Source organism: Onychostoma macrolepis, chromosome 09 (assembly GCF_012432095.1).
Source record: "Onychostoma macrolepis isolate SWU-2019 chromosome 09, ASM1243209v1, whole genome shotgun sequence".
Classification (NCBI taxonomy): domain Eukaryota; kingdom Metazoa; phylum Chordata; class Actinopteri; order Cypriniformes; family Cyprinidae; genus Onychostoma; species Onychostoma macrolepis.
In genome coordinates, this window is record NC_081163.1 from 30,927,519 (window position 1) to 30,952,628 (window position 25,110).

At 36.9% G+C, this 25,110-nt stretch overlaps 2 protein-coding genes across 2 annotated transcripts in view; one reads left to right on the top strand and one right to left on the bottom strand.

Moving 5' to 3' along the window:
* The window catches only part of col4a2 (collagen, type IV, alpha 2), a 101,465-nt gene extending 84,867 nt beyond the window's left edge, over positions 1-16,598 (bottom strand). Inside the window, exons 1-3 of the mRNA XM_058786430.1 lie at positions 16,431-16,598; positions 15,834-15,945; positions 15,697-15,748 (exon numbers count right to left, since the gene is read on the bottom strand). Coding sequence (XP_058642413.1) covers positions 15,697-15,748; positions 15,834-15,874 — 93 coding nt within the window. The 5' untranslated portion in view covers positions 15,875-15,945; positions 16,431-16,598. The remainder of the gene's footprint in view (positions 1-15,696; positions 15,749-15,833; positions 15,946-16,430) is intronic.
* Positions 16,599-16,645: 47 nt separating this feature from the next.
* Positions 16,646-25,110, top strand: part of col4a1 (collagen, type IV, alpha 1) — a 71,470-nt gene continuing 63,005 nt past the window's right edge. Inside the window, exon 1 of the mRNA XM_058786432.1 lies at positions 16,646-16,898. Coding sequence (XP_058642415.1) covers positions 16,797-16,898 — 102 coding nt within the window. The 5' untranslated portion in view covers positions 16,646-16,796. The remainder of the gene's footprint in view (positions 16,899-25,110) is intronic.

Consider the following 25,110-nt stretch of genomic DNA (forward strand, 5'->3'; position numbering starts at 1 on the left):
TTTTAGTTCAGGTGTTAGTAGTTAATGTTGGCTAGTAGCAGTAGCCAGAGAAAATAAAATCATATGTTAGCTAGGTTAAACTAGTTTTATGGCTAGCTGCCTTTTTAGTTTTAGAATTAGTTTGTTATAGTTTTTAATGGAATTTAAGATTTATTGTATTTTTTGTATGTGTGTTTTAAAGGCAACTGCAATGAAGCATCAAGAAAGACATGAGCAGGCCAGCCACCCTGAGACTGATAATTCATGGTAAGAGAACAACTATGGTTTGGAGAGATTTGTGTATTCTATATGAGGTTTGCCTTCAAAAGTGTGTTATTTCTTCTACTTGTTTTTCAGAGAAGACATTTCTGTCAAAGTGAAGGGTGAGCAAAGATGGTGGCCACGTTTTGGAGCAGCATCTGGGTTTTGCAGACGGCTATGTATTCTCTGGCTGTTTGTCTTTTTTTCCCCATTATGTTTCTGTTGCCTAAAGATTCTTTGTGAGGATGAATCCAGAGGACACAACATAATGCACTGCAAAACGTCCTAAGACAGGAGAAATGGTGAAGATGCACTGTTCCAGCATTATTTTGTAATTATTGTGTCTGTTTTAATTGAATGCCAGTAGTACCTATGTAGAGTAAAAATAAAATGAATTCTATATAAAAATGATAAAATCTAATGAAATCTATATTAAAATGAATGAATTACAGTAGTATACTGATAAATCAAATACAGTTTGCTACTGTAACTCTTAGTTACAGTAACTTACTGGCAACAAGTTACTGTAAAAACCCTTTGAAATGTCTAATAGTGTGGTTTCCTAATGAAGGTCTGGGTTCAAGTCTTTCTTCTGACAAGATGTTTTGTAGAATGACAAGACTGGAAGTAAAACCTTGAATGATATTCACAGCATTAATATGAAACAATTTGCCGAATGGACAAACTCCATTAATAGTGCTGACCATCAAGTCTGCTGCGGATTCCAATGTATATCAGAATGGCAGCGTGGTCTAATGCCGAGTTCACACTACACGATTTTCAAAGTCATCAGATCACCGTTGTTTTCACACTGCACGACTATCTGCGGTAGCATTCAGTTCTGTGTGTTCACATTGCACAATGAATCGGCAACAGGAGGTTACACACTGCATGACTTTACAATAGGAAGAATCGCAGATGACTCTGTCTGGTCTGCAAACTACGTTTCATATAATTCCTCGCCCAACTTCCCGCTGCCCTGTATGTTGCTCTCTCATTGGCTGTAGGTCATCGCCGATGTATTTTTCCATCAGAACTCAATTCACACAGCGCGATTTTGAATCGCCGACAGGTCCAGATATTTAGTATGCCAACTATTTCACAGCCGTCAGTGATGTGTCAGCGATTAATTCACACTGCGTGATTGTCACTCACATGAATGACCACCAATTTGCCTACGATTTTGGGCATTTGTCGGCAATTTCGCAAAACCTGTCGGCGAGTGAAAATTGGGGCTAAATCAGGTGCAGTGTGAACTTGCCATTAGGCGGTTCTTCCTACCACTGCCCATTTTGCATGTCTCCTTTATCAAACTTCCAATTCAAGTCTTGCAATCTCTGCTGAGATAAGTTGAATCAGGTGTGTTATATGAAGAAGACATACAAAATATGCAGTGGTGGGGGTCCCCAGGACAGGTTTGAGAAGCACTGGTCATGCAGTGCATGCATTTGAGAAGGGCCAGTGTCATGCAGAGTTTAGCTTCAACCAGCTCCAACACAACTGTCTGGAAGTTTCTAGTCTGAAACCTTAATTACTGTAGTTCAGGTGTGTTTAATTAGGGTTGGAACTCTGCAGGATAGTGGCCCTCCAGGAACAGGTTTGGAAATCCTTGCTCAAGGGCCTTCTGCCATCCAACATATTGAAGTTTCTGGTCTCTGAATGGAGCTATGAGTTCAAGTCAGATTTCTGCCAAAAGGCCTTTATGAAACTATAAGTAAAAACTTGAACTATATTTACAGCAGTAAATATTTTCATTTAAACAAGATTTTGTTGAGGTTCTCGCTCCCAGTGTTGGCTCCCAGGAGGTTTAGCTCCCTTTTCTGATTGAGGACTCTTTGAGTGTCAAAATTAAAATTAAAAGCTTGAATGATATTCATAGCAGTAAGTGTTATTAACATGAGCCATTGAGCAAGCACCACTTATAGCACTGACCATCAAATTTCTTTGCCATTTCACTTAAAAGGCACAATTACAGACTCTAAGTCAGGGGTCACCAAGTTCGGTCCTGGAGGGCCAGTGTCCTGCAGAGTTTAAATCCAACCCTAATCAAACACACATGAAGCAGCTAATCAAGGTCTTACTAGGTATACTTGAAACTTCCAGACAGGTGTGTTGAGGCAAGTTGGAGCTAAACTCTGCAGGACACCGGCCCTCCAGGATCAAGTTTGATGACCCCTGCTCTAAGCTGTCAAACTCAAGGGATTTCAACTTTCTTTCATTTAAAGGATTCTAGTCTCCAATTAGAAACATTTCAAATCCCACATCTAACAAAATTATTTTAGAGTGACAACACTTACTGTAAACCACTGAACAATATTTAAAGCAGTAAGTGATATCATTAACTCTTTCAACGCCATTGACGAGATATCTCGTCAATTAAGAGACAACGCTTCCCCGCCATTGACGAGTTTTTACGGCAATCCGTGTTCTAGGTGTATTACGGTAAGGAAAGCCCTAGCGCATGTCCTGAATGAGTTACGGGACTTCCGGGTCTTTAGGGTGCGAATAGAAGACGATCGGCATAAATAGAAGGATCAGAGAAAATGTAGATCATATATAGATCATATAGCCTATGTAGATCATGTTTTGACCATTTTGAATCTGATCGGGACGAAGTAGTCAGTGAGAGAGATTTACAGACATTTACAGACACAGAAACATCTGTAGCTGTAACCGATTCGTCGATCTGAATAGGGGTGTGTGTGTGTGTGTGTGTGTGTGTGTGTGTGGGCGCGATCTATCTATATATCTATCTATCTGCATGCCATGTGTGTATGTATGTATGTATGTATGTATGCATGTGTGTATGCATGTGTGTGTGTGTGTGTGTGTGTATGTGTGCATGCGTGCGTGCACAGTATATGTATGCATATGTATGTACGTAGCCTGTGTGTGTATAATCATATGTATGTATATGTTTGTTTGTGTGTGTGTGTGTCTGTTTGTTTGTTTGTTCTGTTTACTCAATACAATTTAAATTATTCATATAATTATTTACAGGTGAAAGAATATGACATCTGAATGTATTTTGCTTGAAAATGCACTACTTTGATAAAAATGCATTTTTCTCAGTTTTTTGTCCAAAACGTTGTATTTTTGATGAAACCTATCTGCATTCAAATGGTGATAAAACATGAACACATGAAGATAGAATAAAATAAAATAAAATATTAAATAAAATAAAAGCAGAGGCTTGGTTCTTTATTTTGATATATAATATGTTCTTATATTCACAGCAGAAAATATTCTGAGGGCCGTCAAATTTAGGTGAAAATCATCAAAAATGCTGGCGGTGGCTGGCAAGTTTTTTAAAACATGCTGGCGGGGAAAGAGTTAACAATCGCCTTTTGTCATAGTACAAACTCTAGTGATAGTGTTGACCGCCATGTGTGCTGCTGTTTACCCCAAAATTATTTTGGCCTGTTTGTTGCACAAAGATGGTGTGGCGAGTGGGGCGGGGCCGAGAGCCGTGGGAACGGAGTGAGGCCGGTGGAGTTAATGATAATGAGCGACACCTGCGCCACTCGCCGGTCTCGAGTCCCACGGAGGAGCTCCGGAAGGATAAAAGGAGGAGTGACGACAGTGGAAGACGAGAGAGGACCAGGCCTGGACTTTTATTTTCTATTTTATGTGCGGCAGTCGTCCGTGAGGGGCTGCCGCTTTACTTTGATGTTTGTTTATTTTATTAAAACTTTGTTTGAATGTTCGCCGGTTCCCGCCTTCCCGATCTACGAACTGTGTTACAGATGGCTTCGAAAAACTTGCAACATGGTGCACAAGCATGAGTTTAAATTTTTTTAAACCCTTGATAGCTCCTGTTTACTGCATTTTTTTGCTATATGGAAAAGAGCAACACGTTGTACATAACATTGCACATAATTTCTCATTTTGTGTTCCATGGAAGAAGCAAGTGAACAATTCCATTAACACAGTCTTTGTGTATATGTGTGTGTGAAGGAAAGTAGCAATAACTTTATAATTCATAGACTGAGGAGTGTAATGGCTGGTTTCTGTCATCTGACAAAAGTGAATAAGTGCTGAAAAAAACAGCCAGCGGACGGAAACTAAGGACATTCCTTTGGCCCTCTCATGTGAGCAGCTGTGGGTCCATGCACAGGATACGCAACTTGTAGGAATTAGCTCCAAAGGGAAGTTTCTGGAAACACAGTTTCATCCAAAATGAACTGAAGAGGAGCTGCTAATGGATTCATTTAGTAGAGAACACAAGAAAACTTATGGAAAAAAAACCAAAATGGTCACACAGCTCATGTCATATGTGGAAGAGTGAACACGTAAAAGAAATCAAACAATTCATGACAATAAGATATTGAGGTTCAATTTTAGTTTAGCTTAATATCCAGAGACAAGTAAACAAAATCCATTGTTAGTTTAATTTCCCCCAAAAGTGTAAACACTGTTGGACTGTGATGCTATCAATCCCAATAAACACTGACTCCACCTATGTTTATGCTGTGAGAGGATCGAATCCTTTGAAGATGTTGCCCTTGTTTCTTCTCTTACTCTCACTATTATATTAGAAATATTATAAAAATGGTTTCCAGATGTGTGATATCCATCCAGTCCCTAGCAGGAAAATGCATAAGAAACAGAAATAAGGGGAGATAAGCAGAGAAAATGGACACTGATTTGGTTTTGTTCCGGTTATTGCACAGAGTGACAATTAGAATCGCTCTGGAGAAAAAATTCCATAGGAATCCTTCAAGGAATTACGGATGGATGAAAGAAGGAGTGATAAAGACAGATAGACAGTGCGCTGGGGGAGTGAGATGGGAGAAGGGGAAGGGGAGTTTGGACAGGACTGGGATATCACAGGAAGAAACAAATTAGAAAAGCTGCCAAGCTTTAGGACTCTGAACACTTACAGATTGTGGAAGAATTGTGAATTTTCCAACAGTACAAATGTCTGCTCACAGACATGCTCAGTACGATTACATTTTTTTTTTTATGTTAGGGGTCCCATATGAAGCCATCATAAAGCATAAGTGAATCACAGACTGGTAATTTCTTGATCAGACTGTGTTACCAATTAAATTGCTCAATTAAAAATGCAATGTAGCATGCATTATCACATGACCTCACTACATGCATTTGAAATGTCTAATGTTGCATTATGTCTAGTGGTTCATATATTATTTAAAAAAATAAACAGTAGAGTGTATGTAGTATGCAGTAATGAGTATGTTTATTACTCGAACACAGCCTTAGTCTTAGCCAGACAGAATACTGAGCAGGTGCCAAGCATTGTGAGTCATTCTCCTTGTCAGACTGTGAGAAAAGAGTTGTAAAGGTCTCGTAAGCAATACCACAAAAAAACAAACATTCCAATACAAAGCCATTCTTTTGTACTACCAGCTGACAAACCAAAGACATAGTGATTCACATTTCTAAAGAAAATGTGAGTAGTGCTTGTCTGTTAAGTTGATCTGAGTGGTTGCCATTGTAGATGGTTACTGGCCAAAAAGCCCCTCTCCCATTTCTGATAATCTAGCCTCCCTAATATGACTCAGGTGCCTCTATAAATCTAAGTATATTTTTTTTCTTCTTTCACCTATTTTATTATTGACTAGGAAAAAAAATTTAAAATCCAGTCGATTAGAAAAGTAACAGCACCTCAACAATTTGCATGATTTGCAATATCATTCAAGTAAGTATTACAAATAGAGTGGAGCCATTAGTTACAAGTTTAATTCTTTGGTTTACAATATGATCAATTGTTTTAACAATCCTTTCTTTAGCCCTCTTACTAATTAGACAATTATGTGAAAAAAAAAATTATCTTAAGGATTCAGTAACACCTACAAAGTTGCTTCTTGCACATTTTGCAACACTTTCTAAGTGCACTGTCCAGTGATTGATGCTAAAAGCGCATTCAGATTTATGTGAAAGAGAAGAACTTAACAATAATGACATTTCTAAGGTGCTATGAAATAGTTTTTTTGTTTTTCCCCCCCCTCAAATTCTGTTTTATTTTTACCAAATTCTGTTTTCCATTAATTTTCCATTTTAATGGTTTCATTAAATATTAATTTCTGTCATGGTTTCTTCAAGTTAAACTGAATTTTTATTTTGATATTTTTATTTTTTATTTCTGTGAAGACCTTTGGGTTTCTGTTTGTATATGGTATGACAACAGTTTTTTTTTCTCAAAATAAACATTACAATGCTCATGAAGTGACTCTCAGCAGTTCTAGAGATTATGTTTATGTTTTTACGTATATATTGAGGCAGCAGATGCTGAAAACACAGAGAGCGTCACACGTGCTACAGTATGTGTATAGTAAACAAAACCACGCTTCTGCAATATTCATAGACATGTAGAACATGCAGGATTCATATTTAAATGGTATTTTTGCACCTTAAAATTCACAGAAGCTAGTCCATAATGTGTTTTGAATTAAGTGTACTGACCTACTTTTATGTATCCATCCAAAATTCCAAATTCTGTGACATTCTGCACTATACAGTAAATTCCGTTTTTATGTCTGTATTCCGCAATTCCATACATGTTTTCCGCATTGTGGAAATCATAGGGCCCTATGAACATAAATCTGGCAATATTTTTGTACTTTTGTATGAATCGCGGCGGTTCAGAAATGAAATGTCCAATGAGTGCCGCTAAACACTTAATGCTGTATTGGGTTTGAAAATAGCAAGCCACCTACACTACACAAATCTAACTGATAGTGTTAGAAAACATGATATATTTTCTAAACCAACCATGCCATTTTATCTTGCTTGTACAAGTCTTTGAGCTCTTTTATTGTGACTCATGTTTCATAGGTTACCCAAACTGTTCCACATCACAAGTGTAATGCTGTACCAGGTGGGCTACCAAGCAACTTTACTATGTCAGAAAAGCCAAATACGTGGATCAGATTATGTGATATAAACAGCAAAATGTATTACTTTACAAATCATGCACTATGGTAAAAGTGTTTTGAGGTCACAACATAGTATTGTGCAAGGAAGCATGCAGAAATAAGTATAAGCATGTGTTTGTAATTAGCCTGTGTTAAAATAAACACCTACATAATAGATGATCATTGCTGTGCTAAGTGTGTGGTTTAGACACACAAATCAGAAACATTTATTGATGCTTTAAATATGCTCTATTCCACATGTGTTGCAAATCAGACACTTTTGTGGTCCCATGCTGTTGCCAATTCAGAAGGTGGATTCATATGGGGTCATTAATAAGACTCTTAAGGGGAGACATGTTACATGCCTCTCTAAAGACAAGCAACATGATCAGCTATGCACGTGCAAAGAAGAAAGAAAGAGAGAGCAAAAGACTTAGAAATCATGAATGAAGACAGAGCAGCAAGCAGACTATAAAAGGAAATGAGAGAACAGCACTGGACATCCGGACTATTTAGCATTGTGAAGTCTCCACATGCCTTTGTCTAAACTCCTTGGGTGCAAAGAATGAGTGGATACTCTCAGGTCTACTATGCAGCACATTGAAGATGAGGGGTTTGTGACAAACATGAAATGTTCTGGTTTTATAACTGTGTTGAGTCTACATTTTGCGCATTACTTGTTTTTGACGCTGCTGCAATCAGTAACTTGCTGAAATTAGTTCAAATATCTTACCTTAAAAAGGGATGTCTGAGTCTATGACACACTCAAAAAGCAGTCCAAATCAACCATTTAAAGGCACAGTTCACCCAAAAACTGTTATTCACCCTTGTGTGAATCTAAGCAAGCATGCTGTTATTTTTCTGTGGAAAACAAAATGTTAATTTTGAAGAATCTTCATGCAGCTCTTTTCCATAATAACACGATTTCTTCTTTTTGATTTGTTTCTTGAGCAGCAAATCAGCATAATCATTAGAATGATTTATGAAGGAGAATGTGACACTGAAGACTGGAGTAATTATGCTGTAAATTCATACATTTCAATTTTTTTCATCACAGTGATAAATTACGTTATATGTTAATGTATTTTGGATCAAATAAATGCAGCCTTGGTGATCATAAGACAGTCTTCTTTCAAAAACATTCAAATCTCTTACCAACCTTGTCAATGGTTATGTACAAGATCACATACCGTACATTTAGTTTTTAGATACACTATCCCTTTAAGCTTCCTAAAATGAAAAAGCAACAGAGAAAAGTTTTTTACATGAGGTCTGTCTGTAGAGCCTCGGGGGAAACAATTATAAACAAATTATCAGTCAACATGAAAAGACAGAAAGGACATGCGTGAGGAGGATAAACACTACAATTAATTCAAGTTCAAAAGAATCAAAGTCGAAAAAGTCACAGAGAGCTACTGTAAGACTGAACAACGAGAACATTAATAGAAAGGCATTTAGCAGAGAAACATGTCATGTTTCAGAGCGGCCCACATCTCCTTTCACAGTGATCTATAGTGTAGATAAAGTCTGGCATACATGGAATAATGAGACGGATGTAAATAAGGCCTGATAAACTGTGGTTTTATGCGTACAATATGTGGCAAACTCTGCTCAGTGAAATGCCACCTGTGTCGAACCAGCATGTGGTCACGTGAACCATGCAATAGGTTTACCTTAGAGCTATACAAGTTAACTAATGCAGTCAGGGGATTTTATGCACCATTAACAGACACCCATCAGTGCAGAAATGGTAAACTATTAAATACTAAAATATTAAATATAAACTTTGAGCTGTCGGAGTGAAATACGAATATGATATTCAGTGTAACTGCATGCTTGCTTGTGTAATAATGCTAAACTAATGTGCCAAGATGCTACATTGTATAACATCCCAAAACAAAGTAAAACTGGGCTATTGAACTACTACTGTTGCAAGTATTTGGTTCCATTACATGCAACAAACAGGCCACCAATTTAACAGGTTTTAGGCCCTCTGCGTCATACAGAGTCAACCAATACCCCTTACTTGTGGAAAAATCACTGTAACACACGTCCATTAGTGCTGTATTGCTTCATTCTCAGTAGCTCTACTTAATTACATTTATATTTCAAGTGTTTACTTGGAACTACACTATACCACAGGCAAGTGCTATAGAAACACTGAGTCACTGAGGCAGGAACATTTAGTTTGTCAAAAGTCCACATTCTCTGCTCAATGTGACTTGCTCATAGCATTACACTAAAACAAGGATGTTTTCTCATGAGATGTTTAAGCATTCTGGATGGGCACACATGCACACACACACAAAAAAAAAGACACAAGCAAAGGGGATGTTGGGGAATGTAAATATTTAGGCTCAATGAAGGAATTAATCATCCAGTGTTGGAAGAGCACACCAGATCAGTTGTGTTTCAACACACTAGTTTCCAGGCAATGTCATGTTGTTGCAACCAGAGATTACGAGACATTTGCAATTCTGATGAACAGGGAGATGATAATAAGCCGGAAATTATAAAGTGGTAATAAAAATAATCCTACCATTCTTAAAACAGCTGCACTTTTGAGAGTGATGTAATAAGGACAGAGTGAATTTCTGTGGACATTTCATAATTGGCCTCTGCTGTATTTCTTAAATTCATACTTTAATTAACCATTTGTGATCCATGAAAGCCAAAATGTCAAATGTAAAAATGTTTTTACATGTAAAACATTATACTTTCCCTTGTAGTTTTAAAAGGAGTATTATTTCTTAATTTAAGAAAGTGTATTTATTACATACATAATATACTTTAAAATAATATATTTAAATATGAACTGAATGTCAGTGCAATTTCTATTAAATGCAGTTCATATTTATTCACTACATTTAAATTATTTGTAAATAAATTATTTTTAAATATATATTTAAATTATTTGTAATGATGAAATTATCTTTAATAACACTAGAGTTAAAATCAAATACTTTGCATGTTTTAGAATGTTAATCAACACATCAAAATAAGTGTACTTCTTTAAAGCACAACAAAAGCATGTTTATTAAAACAAGGATTTAAAATGTACTTTAAAGTAAAACTTAACTTGATATTTATTAATTATTAAGTTGTTTATTTTTTAAGTTAAGTGTGCTCTTTTTTTTAAATAAACAAGATTTGATGAACTATAGCTACTCTATAAGTGCACATTCAATAGAATTAAGCACTCCTCTTTTTTTTTTTTTTTTACAAGATTTTACTTTAGTTAAGGTTTACTTTCACTGATTTAGTTTTACTTTACTTACATTTCCAGTTGCAAACAATTTGTGTGTCCACACTTAAGATGAAAATGCTGTGCAGCGTGACACAATAACAGCCAATCAGACCATATTTTAATGTTAGCAAAATGTCACTTATTTAGGTTGATTGGGACAGAAACTCAGATATCACTTATGGATTTGTCACGTCTGTCTACGACAGTGTTAAACTATTTAAGCCTCCTGACTTGCATAATTTTTTTTTTGTTTGTTTTGTTTGTTCCTTTGTGATATTTTATATTAAAAATTATTATTTTTGCATGGTGCCCTTTCCCAGCTTTGAGGAAAGTTCACACGAGACACAAACTTCATGCCAGCCTAAGGTCACGAGGGTCGCTATTTGACACAGGACATGGATGGAGCCACTCCAACTTATTTGTGGGAACTACCCCTTCAGTGTGGGTCAACATACAGCCAACTACATACTCACACAGATGCAAACACTGTGTAGATCTAAAGAATGTACATCCGTTACAAAACCAACACATCCCAAAAATGCCATAGGCTGTGTTACTTGCAGTGTCGCTCGGGCTGAGAGCTCCTCAGCATAGGTCTTCCCCTCGGAACAATTTTACATCCTGCCTCGATCCCTCTAATTGAACACAATAGATTTCCCCCCAATTGTTTTGCTTTTTGACCGAGCAGATTATTTTGGCAGGCGATGTAGCAGCGTTGTTCCTGTCCTTATCACCAACAGACATCTTTTGTGCGGTGCTGGTCCACCCATTCAAACCGGTATAGAGTACACACACTTACTTCACGTGTACTCTTATCCTCGTGCACAACCTCAGGAACCACCCTGTGACCATATCTATTTCCTCATCCCTTATATGGTTGAAGGAATTTCCAACAGAGGACACTGCTGAATTACATGCAGTGCATAAACACAATATTTTTTATGCAATTAAAGTTAAAAGGCTCTATTGCAAAATTAACTAGCATATCGTTGTAGCACTTGGGACATTTTAATGCACTAACTATTTCACTTTCTTTGATTTTCTATCCAAACATAGGTCAAAAAACAATAGCCAGTATTCGACCTCAAGGGATGAAGAAAACATCGTGAAATCTTTCCACACATACAACAAACAAAATGTGCTTCGAATGACCATATTTTGAACTTCCTGATAATCAAACTTTTCTATTCCTTCCTAAAATGCTAATCTTAAAGCATTTCCATCAGACCTAAGGGGTCAAATAAGTGCTTAATCTCCATGATGGCCAAATTTATGGCCTTGGATTGCAAAAGGCTCAAAGTCAGAGATTCAGTGTGTTTATAGGTATGACCATGTAATTAGATTGAATTCAAACTTGGGAAATTTCCAAAAAGTGCAAAACTGTGTGGAGGATCATGTATAGTCTTTGCTGCCCAAGTGAGGTCACCTACAATGACCATACCCTGCAGGCCGGATCATTGCCTGTCTAAAAATAGCTTGGCCTGCGTGAAACCTGAAATCACTACACTCCTTGTACCAGTAGAATGCACAGCCTCAGCCTACTGCTGTCACAAGTTTTTGATCAGGGAGGCACAAAATCTGATAAGGCTTTAGACAAGGAGGCTTTTTCTTCTTCTATTCAGTGAAATCAATTTAACACTTAAAAAAATAACTTGCATATGATATTAATACCTTGTTGTAGAAAAAGCCCCTGGAAGAAACACTTCACAGGATCCTGTCCAAAACACATGCTGTAAAAGTACATGAAAGTATGTTTTCTTAGTATTTTCAGATGCTTTTGTTCATTAAATTAGGCAATACTTAAGTCTTTATATGGTATATGATACTTTAATTTAATGGTCATTTAATGAAAAAAAAAAAATAATAATAAGCTGAAAATAGCATGAAAATATACTTCCAATTTTTCCCATTTTTTAACCATCTTCTCTATATTCCAGTGGCTACACAAAAGGGCTGTACACAATTATTGACATCTCATTTATAGTTTTCAGTTTTCTGTGTTGCTGTGTTAAAACTATGTAAAACTTATATGCATTAAGACCTCTTTAACTGCAAACTGCAATATCAAAATTAATATTTATATCAGTAGACAACCTTGGAATGGACCAGACTGAAACTTGAGAGCGAACCAAAGTAGAATATCATGAGAATAACTGAATGATTGTATACTTGTTTTTTAAACTGAGCCAGTGGAATTATGAGATAGTCCAAATATTATTATAAAATCACCTTATCCAGTATGCAATGTCTTCTTCTTCACAAAACAAGGTGCCAAGGTGCATACCACAGCTAGATCTACAGCTAAAAGAATGAAGTTTCATCTGAAGGAGCTTCTACAGGCGCCTGGCAAAGTATCAGCCCTTTTGAACTTGCTGTATTTGCTGCTGGTGATGGGCGGTTGCCAGAAACACATATCAGCATGTGGATCAGGAAAAGAAAGATGTTCTCATGTTGAAATCATCCTCAGACTGTAAGAGGTGTTCACACAAGCATCATAACACATGGATACTGCTGTCCAATGGTAAAGCTACTACTGTTCTGTCCAGTGACAGCCATTAATCTGTACAAAACATAATAACAGTGTTTATGATAACTTATTAAATAACCTACACTCTATTCCATCCAAACAGCCAATAAAAACATCACAATAATCCACAAGTAATCCACACAACTCAAGTCCATCAATTAACATCTTATGAAGTGAAGAGCTGCGTGTTTGTATGGTACAAAGACATTTTATTGAGGTATTTTAACTTATAAACTGTACATAATCCATAATGTTTCAAATGAAAATTTCCATCCCCTGTTACCCACTCATATCAAAATATCAACTTATTTGTTTAAAACTTTTTTTGCTTGTAAACAGTGCTTGAGCTGTGCATATTTCTCTCCCGATTCAGACAACATGATTTGTTTTTCACTGAAAAAGCAATATAATAGATAGAGGACTCATATTTTAGAAAGAAGCAACAGTTTGAAGTTAAAAAAAAAGTCTTAAAGGGTTACTCCACCCCAAAATGAAAATTTTGTCATTAATCACTTACCCCCGTGTCATCCCGTAAAAGATTCATTCGTCTTCGGAACACAATTTAAGATATTTTGGATGAAAACCGGGAGGCTTGTGACTGTCCCATTGACTGCCAAGTAAATAACACTGTCAAGGCCCAGAAAAGTATGAAAAGCATCGTCATAATAGTCCATCTGTGGTTCAATCAGACTGATATGAAGTATTTGCATCCAGCGGATATTCTCCAAAATGGCACTACGCTGAAGCAGATGAGACAAATTGTTGAATAAAATAAATATTTATTTTCTTTGCGTACAAAAAGTATTCTCGTCGTTTCATAACAGTCAGATCGAACCACTGATGGCAGATGGACTATTCTGATGATGTTTTTTCATACTTTTCTGGGCCTTGACCGTGGAATTTACTTGGCAGTCAACGGAACAGTCACAAGCCTCACGGTTTTCATCCAAAATATCTTAAATTGTGTTCCCGAAGACGAACAAAGCTTTTACGGGTTTGGAAGGACATGGGGGTAAGTGATTAATGACAAAATTTTCATTTTGGGGTGGAGTAACCCTTTAATGATGGATCTGTTTATTACAGACACACAGCTTTTCTCTTCACAAGACATTAATTGATGGATTGGAGTCATGTGGATTAATTTTGGATTTGTGATGTTTTTATCAACTGTTTGGACTCTCATTCTGACGGCACTTATTCAGTGCAGAGGGTCCATTGGAAAACCGGGAGGCTTGTGACTGTCCCATTGACTGCCAAATAAATAACACTGTCAAGGCCCAGAAAAGTATGAAAAGCATCGTCATAATAGTCCATCTGTGGTTCAATCAGACTGATATGAAGTATTTGCATCCAGCGGATATTCTCCAAAATGGCACTACGCTGAAGCAGATGAGACAAATTGTTGAATAAAATAAATATTTATTTTCTTTGCGTACAAAAAGTATTCTCGTCGTTTCATAACAGTCAGATCGAACCACTGATGGCAGATGGACTATTCTGATGATGTTTTTTCATACTTTTCTGGGCCTTGACCGTGGAATTTACTTGGCAGTCAACTGAACAGTCACAAGCCTCACGGTTTTCATCCAAAATATCTTAAATTGTGTTCCCGAAGACGAACAAAGCTTTTACGGGTTTGGAAGGACATGGGGGTAAGTGATTAATGACAAAATTTTCATTTTGGGGTGGAGTAACCCTTTAATGATGGATCTGTTTATTACAGACACACAGCTTTTCTCTTCACAAGACATTAATTGATGGATTGGAGTCATGTGGATTAATTTTGGATTTGTGATGTTTTTATCAACTGTTTGGACTCTCATTCTGACGGCACTTATTCAGTGCAGAGGGTCCATTGGTGTGCAAGTGATGTAATGCTAAATTTCTCCAAATCTGTTCAGAAGAAGAAAAAACTTGTCTACATCTTGGATGGCCTGAGGGTGAGTACATTTTCACAAATTTTCTTTTTTGGGTGAACTATTCCTTTAAACCCTGCAAGCTTGCATTCATCTGCCTCCATTTTTTGAGTGCAATGGCCACATCTCAGTATTCAATCAATAACCGATGAGTCCCATCCTAAAAGTTTTCTTTTTCAATAATCCATTATACTCGGATATACATCAAAATATGGAAATAAAGATCTGTCGCTATTTCTGTTTCATCATGACATTTAACAACCCTGTCTTCTTGGAAAGTTGCTTTTTAACATTATATTTATAGAGATTCCAGGAACTTGAAACCAGTTAATGAAACGTTCACCCCAAGGCAGCATTATTCATCTTAAACTAATAGTTTTCCAAATTAACACCACCATTAGGAGAAATCAGTTGCAAAAAAATAAAAAAAATAAAAAATAAAAGCACATTAAAATAAAAAATAATAATAAGCAGATGTGCATACACACATACTGTCATAACCACTCAGAGACTCCGAACACATTTTCTTCATTAACTTCAGGCCAGTGTTTAATCTCTCACTGCCAGTTGGTTATATTACCATCAAACAACCACACCTAATGGATGTGGGACTTTACCACTGTGAAACAGTTACATTTCAGCCTTATAACAATGGAATGACAATAAAACATGCTTTTAATGAAAGGAACATGCACACTGTAAAGATCTGTAAATGGCAAAACATTTGCGAATTGCACATGAGAAACTTGTAATACAAACAAGGACACTCCCACTCATCTGAAGGGCTTGTTCAGTGTGCTGCACCATAAATGAGGCTGAAATATGACACCACAATCTGCACTTAATATTGAACACTTAATATAGTTAAATTAAAAACACACTTACTGCATTGACCTCTGTCGTAAGGATAAGGACAGCAAGGCACAACAGAAAACACCTGCAATATGAAAAAAAGAGTGAATTAATATGTGTGCAAATGGAAATCACATACCTCTACAACACAAAGAAACAACAGATTTTACCTTAATGTGTTCCAGTGCTGTAGATGGTTCTCACCCTCCATGGGAGCCAGAAAACAGATGAAATCTCTCCTTCTGCCCAATTCCAGTATCCTGTTACTGCATACTCAATGATCTGAAAGTTACAGATTTCCTATCTGTAAATTGCAAGTTAATTCTCACTGTTCTAAGCCTATTTGAACAGCAGTGTATACTTAGTTCATTATTTAAAGCATATGTGCTGGTATCTTTGTAGATCTCATGTTCCTTGCTAATAGATCCTACAGTTGTGTTTTGGAACATGCTAGCTGGTTTCCATCTGGTCCAACCTAAAGACCACCATGGACCAGTAGCAAATATACTAACTCAAGGTGGTCAAACTAATAGTAGCTAGGCTATTCGTATTTTAGCAAAGCTTCTTAGACTTGCTAAAAAAAAAAATAGCTAACATGTTTCAAAAACACAGCTACCCTTTGGTACGACTGTCAAATAACTTCAAACAATCTATTTTCTTATTATTTAAACGCTTTTAGTTACAATAGCACACATTTAAGCTCGATATATTTAATCGTAAACTACCTCTTGTGTATTTTTTAATGTGAAGTGACGGCAGAAGTTTACCTCAGATCTCACACGCTCCAGTCGCACGCGCTCTATCCCGATGCTTTCGCGCTTTGGGAAAGTTGGTTGTCTCGCCTAAAATCCACCTTGCCAAAGCTGTTTTAAGGGAATTGCTGATCTCCAAGACTTAAACTTCCCCTAACAATGCTGAAATGCGAGTGATAGTTGTTCTAAACAGGGTTGTGTTGGTGCGTATTGATGGGTGGTCGTGGTCCTGACAGGGGGTGTGGTGGGCTCTTCTACAAGACATTACTTTCAACAACAGCCACATAACGTTTAGAGCAAAGATGCAGACAAACGTATAGTTCAAGCTCGGGAAGAAGAGAGGCAAGAATTGCTTGAAACGGAGAAGAATCCGTCATCAGCATGTCCATTTGGACATTATTCATAGGTGTGAATATGCGGCTTCCAAGTGTCACTGTTTTTCTTCTCACGGTCTCTTTGAGCATAGACCAGAGTACAGCTAAGGTAAGTCCAACTAAAAACTAAGTTATGTTAAGTTATGTGTGTTTTATTAGTAATGTCGTCGGTTTGGACATAAGGAGTTCCGTTATGTCGTAAGTCGAGCGCACAGAGAAGTGCGTATAACTTGCGCGCGAATTGCTTGAGCTCAAGTTCCACTTTAGATTTCACGTGAGAATATTTCCACTTGACGAAGTTAAAGGCTGGGATATAACTTAGTGAATCTAACGACAAATCGGTTGTTAGATAATAGCAAACAGCAAACCAAAATGCAAATTAAGCAAGCAGAAAGATATGAATACCCAACCTACGACTTATGCTGTAACTAAAATAATAATATGGTCTGTAGTACATAATTGTCAAAGGCATTATGTATATTCACACAGTTTATAGTACGACAATTGCTTTGGCAGTTTAGTAGATTCATGCGCTCTTGCTGGTTTGGTTGTTTTATTAGTTCAGCAGTTTGATGCAGATTGTATCGAATTTGACAAGATTGTTTCCGTAGATCTTACTTATGATGCCTTAGTATCTTGATGTATTGTCATGAAGTGAATTTGTACTGTGGCTTTTCTTTACAGTTCATATTTGCCACTCCTCTTGGTCTAGTCTGAGGGTTGTATTATTCCTTTACCCCTACCCCACCCTCTTAGTTCAATTTCAAAGTACTTTATTGGCATGATTGTTTTAGATAAAAGAATGACAAAACAGATCAAACTAAATAATATAAAATAAATATAATTTATAATATAAATATAAAAATAAATAAAATAAAATAGGGTTGCAGTAATGCTATTAAAAAAACAAAAAAACAAAAACAAAAAAAAAAAACAGCAATATGCATTGTGCAGTACAACACAACATAATTACATAAATATTCAATAAGACATTAATGTTACAATAGTAACACCTGCATTTGATCTGTTTGTGACACTTATGGAAAACCTGCCCTGAAATGAGGCATTTTTAAAGTATTTCACTGTTGTACTATGAAATACAAGCAGAATGTGTCACTGTGTCTCGCCTCAGCAGTGAGACTCTGTTTTAGGAAACCATGTTTGTCTGAATCTAACTTTTTCTTTGGCTAGACTGTGGGAAACAGCAGACAAACTTGGCTTCTGTGTGGTGTACGCTTGTGTGCACTGCTACGGTTAACGCAAACCTTTGTAAAACTTATTCTTAACCATCTGGACTTTGTTTTCTATTTGTTAAAGGCATTTTACTGCTCATTTAAGAAATCAATATGACTTATGCATGAGTTCCACTAAACTATTTACCCAAGCCAAGTTTTCTCCTGCACATAGTTGCATTAGGATACAGATGAATTAATCTGAGAGAGCTATACTGGACATGTGTTTTTATTGGGGGAGTGGCTGTGGACGGGTCTCAGCGTGAAGCACGTGCAGAGCGAGGGTTCGGGAAGTGACAGGTGTCTGGGTGATAAGACCTAGCAGGATGATTTATTGTGACGATGATTAATTCACAAAGCTGTTACATCTGGTGATTTTGTGGAAGGCACATCTGTTGGATGAATAAACTATCATTGATATACTGCAGATATTTACAGGAGTATATCTGTATGAAGAATAACTGTTTCCTCATTGCAAAGTACAGGCAAAAATGCCCCAAAATACCAGAACATGCCTTCCAACTGTATTCCAGCGGAATTTGTTGATGGATTATCACATTACATACTAGTTTGATTTAAACCGGTATGTCACATGGCTATACTGAATAGGCCGTATACTCCAGATATTGACAATACATTTGTAATTTCTCAGCACTTTTTAGTGCAAGACCAATCATATGCAAGCCACAGCTGCCTCTCTCTGTCACCTCAGCCTTAAATTGTAATTGATGCCATTTGTGAGTGGTGTAAAAGTCAGGCTTGTTAACACTGTTTAAACAACTACAACAACAATAACCCTGAGAACAATAATGTTTTTGCTCTGTATTGTGTGAGACAAACACCAAAAGGTGGAACCTGTTGGCTTGTTTTGGAGACAGGGTTTCCATGCTCATTGGAAACATCTGGAAGTAAATAAAACTTTGTATTTTTACTTAAAATATGTTTAATTAGTGAGTGCAACCAAAAAAAACTGGTATAGTCGAGGGGATCCTGTAAAGGGAAGACATCTTGAACTCTTGAACTAGACTATTAGATGAAATGGATAGAAAGGAAATTGAGCATTGCAAAATCCACTCTAAATCGCTGTAGCATTAGTTGTACCGTATGTGTGGTCCAGCATAAATCAAGTGTTTGTTTTCTCTCTTGAGAGATCTCTGAATATTTGTTAAAAAGAAGTTTATGACAACTAAATATTGGAACGTCACTCTTTCAACAGTTTCTTGCGAAAGAAGGGGTGAAGAATATTCCTAACAAACAAATGTTTGTTTATATTGTCTATGCTTGTCTGTCTATTTCAGTAGTACAGAAAACCTTATTCGTCATCTATATTTGTACATTAATCGACGGCTGGTGATACAGATGAATTTCAGTTGAAGGCAAAGTTTTTCCAAGCTTGTTTATCAATTGTGACTCTCATAAGTTTAGCATGGTCTCACATGTCTCCAGCTGATATCAGATTAGTGGGACTGCCCCTAGTGCAATTCCTGTAGTTAACTCACTTCATTAGGATGGTAAAACAGATTAGATTCTCCACTTGAATACAGTGCAGAGACAGCCAAAGTAAATGAAGGTGAACTCAGTAAACCTATCAGATTTAGTGCAATCTCTAAGTGAACTTCACAACCAAAACCACAACCAAAATCCAAAAGCCAAAACCACAGCATGCACCCGCAGTACACCCCGAAAGATAAATCCGAGGACCTTTTTACATTTCTTTGCATCGCTCTTGATCAGTGATATTATTATCCGATTGGATATGCATACACATTTACATTTACAAATCTTTGTAGTAGACAAGAACGCCGGCTCCTGCATCAGCAGCAACACACGCATGCGTTGTGGTACTCTCATGAACACATGTCGAAGACTAACACGGAACAAAAGAAATGGTTGAATAAAGTTATTTTTCTTTATTTTTTATTTATTCTTGTAGCTTTATAACATTATGGTTTAACTACTGATGTCACATGGACTATTTTAACAATGTCTTTACTACCTTTCTGGGTCTTGAATGTGGTAGTTCCGTTGCTCTCTGTGCAGGTTCAGAAAGATATCAGACTTCACCCAAAATATCTTAATTTGTGTTCAGAAGATGACTTACGGGTTTGGAACGACATGAGGAATTTTTATTTTTGGGTGAACTAACCCTTTAAAGGGATACTCCGCTCCAAAATATTTTTTTTGTTATTAATCACTTGCCCCCATGTCGTTCCAAACCCGTAAAAGCTTAATTTGTCTTCGGAACACAATTTAATATATTTTAGATGAAAACCGGGAGGCTTGCGACTGTCCCGTTGACTGTATAGTAAATTGCACTGTCAAGGTCCATAAAAGTATAAAAGACGTCGTCAAAACAGTCCATCTGCCATCAGACGTGCAATCTGAATTGTATGACGTGACTAGAACACTTTTTGTGCGCAAAAAAAAACAGTCACAGGCCTCTCGGTTTTCATCCAAAATATATTAAATTGTGTTCCGAAGACGAATGAAATGGGTGTAAGTGATTAATGACAAAATTTTCATTTTGGGGTGGAGTATCCCTTTAAGTGGGAAGTTCTCCTTTTAGACAGCGTTCGTTTGATTGGACAAAAATCTGTATAGTGCAGGACAAGTCATCAATATGTTTCATAAATTTTACAGAAAAGAAAGACTGTACATTTTACATGTATGTATTTTGTAAATATCAATTTTGTTATCCAGAAGGTCATTAGCATATAGACGATCTCAGAGATAACAGACATGGACTAAAACCCAACAGTCCAACAGTCCGTGTAACATACTGTCATTTTGCTAATTATTTGAGCTCTTAAAAAACAAAGGTTCACTAGGTAGTGCGCATATGCCAAATGCATGCATCTATGATCACGGTCAGTGAACTCTACTTTGAAAGGCCCACATGCTAATCTGTATGCTAAAGAATACCTGGGCCTCAAGAACCATAAAACTTTTGATGTCTTTAAATGCACACACTATCCCTATATGCTTTAGTTGATACACCACAGTTTGTGTGCTGTAATCAGTCTTATCACACCCTCTGATAGTGAAAGAAATTCCTCAAGTGACTTATGTGCAGTGTGTACCTGCCCTGCCCCTCGAGTCTGCCCGTGGGAGTCTCGTGTGTGGGTTTTCTGTCTAATTCTTGGAAACCGCACATGTAGTGATGGGTGTGAGAGAGTGAGTGGGGAAAAGAAGGATGGACGAGGTCCAATTGGAGGGAAAAAACATGTCGGACCTCACTAGGCTTACACTGTTCCACCTACGCCAGATCAGACTGTTCCAGCATCTCCCGAGAGGGTGGATGGAATGCCAGTGCAGAGGAAGCAACAGTTGCAATTGTTTATCTTGCTGAATCCCTGTTCCTTTCCCCTTACCCTCAACATTTTGAGAGTTTTATTTGTTTTCATCTCTTTAGAAAATAACCCATAGTCTCATAAAGCACTTGTATGTGCTACTTTTTCCAGCCAAGCAGCCCCAATAAACACTTTTTTAATAGGGTACTCAGTGTTTGATATACATGTGATTCTCTACAAATTGTTGGCTAGAATTGTGCATAAGGGTTTCCACCTTTTTTTTAATATAAATGTAGTTTACAGGCTTGGACAAGTCATGTAAATTAAAATCTTAAATAAAAGTTCAGAAATTGCTGAGAAAAAAAAAAGAGATAGTGCTGCTATTAATTAAGAATTAATTCATTATCTATGACCACATTTTATTAATTTGTTCCCATGTTTGAGTTACATCATGGTCATGATGTGTTAATTTGTTCCCTCATTTTAATTTAGTTAGATAGTGGCCATGATTGAGCTAAAACAAAGGGACAAGTTATGGGAATAAATTGTACATTCATGACCATTATATTTAGTTTTTCTCCCTCCAGCATGTCATGTTTGCGCTCTGTACAAATGATTGTAAAAGTTAGACATAGTAAAATCATAAAAATTATATAGTCAAATGTTGTGAGAACTTTATAAAGATATCACTTTCCCTTTCCAAAGTTCCCACAACTCTTGTGGGAACAATTCCCATGACTTTTATGAAATTTGTCCAATTATGGCGATTGGCGTAGCTGTTTCATGAATGAAAAAGCCATAACTATTCTTAAACTGAAACCACAAACATCAGATATCCTAATACTATCTCAGTTTGCATGGAAACAATATACTTAATCTTAAACTCAGTTCACTGACCATATAGAAATGGCCCTGAAATTATAAACACAATTCAGAATGATTGATTCTCATATTATATGCATCCTTTATTAAATACTTTTTCCCTTTGATTAAGCGCCAGCTAAAGTCCCAAGCTAAACTGAAGAACCCTGACCCTTAACTTCATTCACCCATTGCTTAAGTTCACAGGACCTGGGACAGAATTTCCATTGATTGCCCCTCTTGGCTCGAGACCTTAGTGATTGGGCCTGGGACAACCTTCATCTGATGAAGGCCTGATGAAGGGTTCATGAACCCTGCTTAACAAGATTGAAAGAGGCAAATGGGGAAACCACAGAGGTGGTCAGGTGAAACCAGTTTGTTATTATGGTAATCATTGTTTTGGAATATTCAGTATAAAATCATCAAAAAATCATCAAAGTGCATTTTATTACCGCTGACCATAATTTTATGACAGTGAAGTATATTTTATGAAATGTTATAATTTTAACGTGCATTTCAACAATCTGACCGCACACAGACAACTTGTAAAATTCAGTTCAATGGGCTGTAAGGGTATTATTTTCTGGGTGGTCTGGGGAAACACCGTCCTTTTGCTCTTAACCTATTGATCTGCTGCCCACAGGGTGCATCAAGTTTTGTCATTACGTCAAGTTTTTACTTGTAAGATTATCTCAGTGGTGTATTTTCTAATACTGCACAGAGAAGGCGGCGTATACAAATTTGTTATGGCCTAATGGAAGGAGTACTGTAGTTCCTTAATTTACTCTATTGCTGGCCCATGATTAGAAAAAGACAAGAGCAACAGTCTTCCTGTAGCTCAAATAGTTAATCATTGCACTAGCAATGTCAAGGTCATGGGTTCACTTCCCAGAAAATGTGTGAAATGGTTATAATCATGGCATTGATTTATCCTCATGCTCAACTATTTAGGAGCCACTCCCAAGATGGGTAAATACTCTGTGAAGTAGTCTGCTTCACATGGCACTACCAGGCGATTGGAATGTACCCTGTAATCTCTGTAATTTTTCACTGAATCTGTGCCCTCAAGACAGTATGTGTTCCCTTTTACAGTAGTAAATTCTGTGTTTTTCACACTGTCCAAGGTATTGATTGCCTCATACTGGGATGAGGGGAACAGTCATCAGACATAGGGAGTCCCGGATCCCAGGCTTTCTCTGCAGGAATGTGGGCTGGAGCCTGGGCAATACCCATAGCGGATCATTTGGTCTCGGTAACTGGGACTCAGCCAGCCTTACTGGCCCATAATGCATGAGAGAGCCATCTGCCCTGTCAATCAAAGAGGAATGGAGGATGACTCAGAGAAGATGCCTGTGTTATTAGTATTATAAACAGGACATCATGCGTTATTATTAATTTGTTAAAAAAAACAAAAAAACAAGTGGCACCGGTCCTGGCTGTCCTGAAACACTTGGTGGCCAAGGCACGAGAAGACGTGACCAGACCTACACAAAAGCTGTAGGGTAGATGGTTTCAGTCAATCAATCAATCAATCAATCAATAAAAGCAAAATATTACATGAATGTATATTTTGGTATACTAAGCTGCAATGTTGCACTACCAAAGCAAATTTCTACCAGAAAGTCATAAATGAGCCTTGAAACTACAAATGTCAGCTTCTCATTTTGTCTCAAGTCCTCTAATAGAAGTATAATTTACTTCTGTCTCACATGGTGGCCTCTCTTTTTGAAAGACTGGGCCTTCTGTTTCTCACCATGCATCTGAATCATCAAAATTGGTAGGAGTTTGTGTTTTTCTGGGTGGTTTGTTTATGCAGCTGTCTTTTTCTGATTTCAAAACATTCAGTAAAAAGTTTGGACCGGTCAGGAGCAACTTTACTCCAGGTCATAAATCATAGAAAAAGATAATGGGAGTGAACAGCTTGTTACATTTGTCATTAAGGAGCAACATTGGAGTCTTTATAGGCCTTTTCAGCATATGTCCAGACCCTCTAACAGATTGTCTGGCCATTTTATACATTTCCTTTTCCCCTCCTAAGACCCTTGAAAATCACAATGCTGCTGTCTGACCAGACTCTAACCAAAATCAGGTCGGATTTAAAGCAATAGTTCTGCTAAAAGGAAAACTATGCCTTTAAGAACCATACTTCATGTAAAATAAGGTCTAAAAGTCTGAGACCATGTTTAAGAAAACTGGATTTTTTAAATCAAAATGATTTTACTTATCAACTTATCAAAACCTGGAAGGAAAAATAATTAAAGCTTTTAATTAAACTCAAATGTTATTGCAAATTTTATGATTTGAATATAATTTATAATAATAATAAAAAATAATAAAAAAAGTATTAAAATACAAAAAAAAAAACAATTAAAAACATAATTTTTGAAACCCAGGCTCATTCGGAAGAACATTAGGGCATTCTGCAAAGTGATATTACTTGGCTTCTTGCACATTTTGTAACACTTTTAAAATGAAAAGTGTTTGGAAATAAGTTCCAGTTTGGAAATAAAATGTCTGGTGACTGGTGAAAGATTAATGCTCTATCTCATTTGAAAATAACATTCCACCTACAAAAACCAAAATTACCATAAACCTAACCAATAGTTGATAAAAGCAAACATGAAATTAAAACATTTGCTGAACCATTCATTTTAGCTGAACCTGTCATTTTAGGACACATCTACAAGTCTATGAGTTAATTTATAATTGCTCATGTTTCACAGGACTTGTACTAAAACACTCTACATCAAGTGCAAGGCTGTACCGGGTGAGCTACAAAGCAAGTTTACTATGTCAGAAAAGTCATATACATGGAGTTGCTTATGCGATTCAAAAATCTAAATGTATTAGTTTACAAATCATGCACAGTGGTAATAAAAGTTGGTGGCACTTCACTGACACTAGCGTTCATTTCAGATGGAAACTGCTGTGAATTTCA